Source organism: Cervus elaphus, chromosome X (genome assembly GCF_910594005.1).
Source record: "Cervus elaphus chromosome X, mCerEla1.1, whole genome shotgun sequence".
NCBI classification, from domain to species: domain Eukaryota; kingdom Metazoa; phylum Chordata; class Mammalia; order Artiodactyla; family Cervidae; genus Cervus; species Cervus elaphus.
Window position 1 is genome coordinate 39,443,020 of NC_057848.1, and position 5,598 is coordinate 39,448,617.

General features: G+C 33.7%; 1 protein-coding gene across 3 annotated transcripts; it reads right to left on the reverse strand.

Annotated features, from left to right (window-relative positions):
* Positions 1–516: 516 nt before the first annotated feature.
* On the reverse strand, positions 517–4,691 carry AGTR2 (angiotensin II receptor type 2). Of its 3 annotated transcripts, none has more exons than XM_043896446.1 (3): positions 4,580–4,691; positions 4,368–4,429; positions 517–3,120 (listed from the first exon to the last, which is right to left on the reverse strand). In XM_043896446.1, exon 3 carries the CDS (start codon positions 3,079–3,081, stop codon positions 1,993–1,995), a length of 1,089 nt encoding a protein of 362 aa, XP_043752381.1. In that variant the 5' UTR covers positions 3,082–3,120; positions 4,368–4,429; positions 4,580–4,691; the 3' UTR covers positions 517–1,992. The 3 variants fall into 3 exon arrangements, with proteins under 3 accessions (XP_043752381.1, XP_043752383.1, XP_043752382.1); XM_043896448.1 differs by having other exon boundaries at positions 517–3,117; positions 4,356–4,429; positions 4,580–4,680; XM_043896447.1 differs by having other exon boundaries at positions 4,356–4,429; positions 4,580–4,680.
* Positions 4,692–5,598: the final 907 nt, after the last annotated feature.

Consider the following 5,598-nt stretch of genomic DNA (forward strand, 5'->3'; position numbering starts at 1 on the left):
GAAGCTGAGTAGGTGTTCATCAGTTGAGTGAGACACCCTGAGGGTCGGGGATGACTGGAGGGGTGTTCAGGAAACAGAGTGGTGTGGGCAAAAGCAGACAGGCATGAGAGAGCATTAGGTTTGAAAAAAAGCAGTTTGAGTCCTTTTGTGATGCTTGAACATACAGTGTAAGAAAGAGATGGCAGAGAAAAAAAAAGTCAGACAGGCAGGGAAGAATCAGATTCCTTGTGGTCTTGTAGACCATAGCAAGAAATCTGGGCTTTCCTTTGATAATTAATAAGGGATTATGGCTGAAAATGCAAGAGTGGGAGACTAGAAGAGTATAGCAAGAAGCCAGATAAGGAATGATGGAAGGTAAAACTAAGAAGTATCAGTGGGGATTGTAAGGAAGATTAGGATACAAGAGAAGGTAAGAATCTATAACTTGAGGTAGTTACAACAAAAAAAGTAGAGTGCACATGATCTTCCAATTAAAGCTTTTATTTATGTTTTACAAAGTTATTTAAAATATGAAGTCATAGTTGGTTATACATTTAGCTATTTGTTTTTATTGATAATAATAGATGACATGAAATAAGGACTTTTCCAGAAAGTAGATCAAGAGTATTGTTGGATCTATAGCCCTGAAATCTGGTGGAGACGCCAAGCTCCTGAAACTTTACTTCTATCTTAGAGGTCAGTACTGTTCTAGGAAGGTCCTAGATAACCTGTTAAAATATGGGTCTGGTGCAGAATGAAATCTCTAACTTCTAAAATTAGGATTCATGCTCTAAGTAAAGTAAATTCAGTCAGTTTCAGGTATTTCTCAAACTTAGGAGTTCTAATAGTGTTAAGAAATCTATGGACCAGTCACTGGTATAGAAGAGTTCCAAAGAATCCTATAAATTCTGGAACAAACAGTATCCATAGGTATAATTTAAGTATACCCCATGGTCTATATTTTCTAAGCCATGTTGCATTGCCCTGACAGGTAGGTTTGTTGTGTGACACCAAACTTGTCATTTGCTGGATCTCTTTGTCCTCCTTGAGTATCAAAATTCCATTCTGAAATAACATTTTCCTATGCTAGTTAAGGGTTTATTACAAATTAAAGAGTTAAAGCAGCCACCCAAATATTTTGGGAAGCAACCCACAACCAAAGCATCAATAAAAAAACTCAGGTCAACTTCCTATATATCAAAGCACTGTATCCAAAATGTCAAGGATGTAAAAAATGACCTTTACATTTCATACACTAAATAGTTTTTAGTTATTGTTTTTTTAAAAATTATCAGAGGACATAGAAACCTTCAAACCATTAAAATTAATAGAAATTTAAAAAGTGTTTAATTCAGACTTTAGTGAACACTCAGATATTTGTTTAATGCAGATCTATGTTGTTACACATTTCACTTTTTATGATTATAAATACAAGTTAAATGTAGGAGTACATGTGATCTATACTATATTCTTAGCCCTACTCAATATGTAGCTATATCTTAAATATAAATTTATGCTAAAGTGAAATATAAAAAGATTATTATTCATAATATAAAGTAGAAGTGCTCATTCCTTTTAGAATACTATCTTGTAAATAATGCAATGAATTAAAAGACTGGCCTTAGTTCAAGAGAAAAGCTTGATGAAAATAGATATAAAAATCAACAAAGACTCCAGAATTTCTCAAAGAGAAATCTGAAACCCCAAATTATCATTCACAATTTCTTATTAATTATAATTTGAGATAAATTCCCAGTTACTTCTAGATTATAAATACGTCTCCCCAGTGACATCTTGTACAGATAGACAAGGAAGGAAAAAAAAGGAGGCAATTTTTGAAAGTCACTGGAGAATAAAACTTAAGAGTTACATTTGGTTTCCTGTTCTAGAAGTCTGAGAAAAGATTACATTAAGGGGAAAAACTTGTTATTTTACTAAAGCCATTAAAAGATAATTCAGGGAGATCTTTTAAGCCAAGTAGCTGTATTGATAACATGTATTCCACTCTCACGTTTAAGACACAAAGGTCTCCATTTCTCTAAGGGAACTGCTTTTTCCACATGACCCATTCTCTCTCTTGCCTTGGAGCCAAGTAATTGGAACCCTAAACACACGGCGGAGCTTCTGTTGGAACCTGTTTCCAACAAAACAATACAGAAAGGGATTAATGCAGCTGTTGGTGAATCCCAGGAGAATGGCAAAAGGAAGTGCCAGGTCAATGACTGCTATAACTTCACAGCTATTAATGACACCCATCCAGGCTAGAGCATCCAGGAAGGTCAGCACATGGAAGGGAAGCCAACAAATGATGAACGCCAGAACAACAGCAGCTGCCATCTTCAGAACTTGGTCACGAGTTATTCTATTCTTCCCATAGCTATTGGTCTTCAGTAGATGTTTTCTGATTCCAAAATAGCATGTTGCTATGAATATTAAAGGGATAATAAAACCAAGGATATTTTTCATTAAGGCAATCCCAGCTGACCATTGGGCATACTTCTCAGGTGGGAAAGCCATTATGCAAGCATTCACCCCTAAATATTCAATGGTTCTGACATCCCGGAAATAAAACGTTGGCAATGAGGACAGACAAGCCATACACCAAACAAGGGGAACTATATAAGATGCTTGCCAGGGATTTCTTCTTTGAGACAGAAAGGGGTAGATGACAGATTGGTACCTATCAACACTCATGCAGGTGATAAAAAAAATGCTTGCAAACATGTTCAGGGTCAGGAAAGAACCAAAAACTTTGCACATCACAGGTCCAAAGAGCCAGTCATATCTATGAGAATAATAGGTTGCCCAGAGAGGAAGAGTAGCCAAAAGAAGTAAGTCAGCCACAGCTAGATTGAAGATGTAAATGCTGGAAACCTTCTTAGGACCCTTTTGACAAAAAAACAGTGTAACCACAATAGTATTGACAAGAAATCCAACCGCAAAAATAATGTGATAAAGAACAGGAATTGCATCCAAATGCTTATCTGATGGCTTATGTGAGCAATTAAAGGTAGACTCATTGCTAGAAATGTTCACAAGTCCAATGTGAAGATTGCTGGTAATGTTTTTGCTGATGGTGGCAAGGGAGAAGTTGGCTTTCATGTTGATTGAAATGTCAGCAGCTTCTAATTTTTACACCTTCTGGGGAAAAAAAAGAACTCGTAGAACACATACAGAATTTAGGATATTATCAAGTCATTAGCATTATAAAAGTTTGTTGAAAGCAAAAAATATAGGTGATTATAGAAAATATTGGGAAACAGAAGCATGCCTTATGAAATAAGAAGGACTTTACTTCTTGAAGAAGAGAATTCTCTCAATAATACCAAGAAATTAAGACATTCTGACATCAAGACTGAAAATTCTAAGCAAAACTACTTTTTGCCCTTCTTTTCTATTGTCAAAAAGTTTAAAGAAAATTAATATTTCAAAAGGTTAGTCAGAATAGGAAATACATGAAACAAATAAGGAGAAACTAAGAAATAAGAAAAGCTAGCATTTCAAAAACACATGAGCACATATCTCACTCTGTATACTTTCTAGAAACCACACCACTGCCTGCTATTGCGTAGAGAAATGCCTTATTCAAGTAACTAATTATATACAAATCATTCCAGCTATGGAGAAATAAGTAAAATAAACTATGGAAAAAATAAGTAAGTATACAAAAGACTTAAAGAGAATATGCAAAAGGAACATATTGAGATGGTGGGTTATGGCTGGTTTTTACTAATTAAAAATAATTCCTATAGTTCTGCTTTTCCATTGTTTTCACAATAATAATATAATTAAGAGGTAGTTATGGAATATGTGCATATTTTTAAAACCTCCATCACATTTTAATAGAGACTATTACTTTTACATATGGATATTTAAGTTTAATTCATATAAAAGAAAATCTACTTATATTTTTTTAATTAGGAAAAGGAAACTAAAAAATAGCCAAATTGGATTCAGGGTCAAATATGAAAAATTGTGTTGTTCAATGAAATAAGAATTGAACATCAAAGATTAATCATAATATAATTGTATCACTTTTTCCTTTGCTATTTCTTTTTTTTTATTTTAACAGCTAAGTAGTAACAGTGCTACTTGGCTCTTGAATATTATAACCAATATTCAGATTTTTGTGATACTGTTATTTTTAATAGCAACATTATTTTAAAACAAAAGAAAATTAGCTGAAGATAAGCACAGTAAGGGAAAGACTATTCCTTTGGATAGTTTCAAAACACATATAAATAAACTACTCAGTGAAAATGTAATCAGCAAAGAATCTCTTAATAAACAACAAACTTATCACTTTTGTTTAGAGCTTTACTCTGTCATAATCTTGACTTAACAAATTAACATGAAATAATCTAAAATAAACTCACTTGAAAACTTACTGGTTGTTCGAGTTTAAAACTTAGTTATCATAAATCAGCTTGCCTCGTTCTTAAGTGCACCCCTGTAAGAGAAACAGTAGTTTAATAATTTAGGAATTTTGCAAAATACAGCGTTAAAATCAGGAAAAAGGGAAAGTGCATCCATAAAAAAATTTTCATTTAATGTATGTTTTACTTTCCAAATAGAGTATGTATAAATTGTGCAGACCTACCTTAAAAATTCAGGCTGAAGAATGCTTTTAATTTTGTGCTTATTCGTTCCCTTAGAGTCGGGGACGTAATAGCACCAGATCTCTGGTTTCCTTCTTATATATTCCGTCTGTCCACTGGGAGCCTTCAACCTACATAATTCTAGGGCTGACTTATGAACACTTGCCAGCTTTCCAGTGGGTTTTTTTTTTCTGGCTGCAAAACATTAATCTGAAATTCTCACTGTCTCCAATCATAACAGCTCATTCAAATAAATCTCAAACAAAAAATGAAGTTTCCACAAATGTGTTAGAGAATTTTAAGTCAGTGGCTTACTTTAAAAGAAGAATATAATTATTTGCAGAATTTCTTTCTTTTACCCTGATTTTGGCATTCTAAAATGAGTTAAGGAGTGGAGACTAGGGAATTTATTCTAGTAGTAGAGTTAAATTCCACCAGCATCCTTTACAACTTTCATTACTTTTTGAAAAATTTTACCCCTGTTTAATAAAAGAACAGCAGCAACTTTACTTGAAGTCTAACATTTCTAAAATTTCTCCCTTGTGTTAAGCAAGTTTTGTTGGCTTTTTCTGGAGAGATAGTGACAGGAAGGATATAATTCTCATGTCTTCTAAAAGAAATATTAACAAGTAGTGTCTCCTTTCATGGGTCTTTATCGTATTTGTGGTTTAAATACAAAGTATACAACATCAGAAGGATTAGGCAGCTATTGCAGCCCAGATTACTGTTGTTTTTCTTTTTGTGGGGTTGAGGGTGGTTAGCCTTACACAATAAGTATAGTAGAAGCAAGAATGACAAAAGAAAGATAAATACAGGTGATGGTAGTAATTATATCAGTTGACAATAAATGTCATTTGCCAAACACTGTGCTAAGTGCTTTATACTCAATACTTTAATAGACAGGCAATATAGCATACCAGTGTATGTACATGGCCTCTGGGTTCCAATTACCTGATTCACAAGCTCAGCTACACCACTTAATAATTCCATGACTATGGCCAAGTTACTTTCCTTCTTCTTG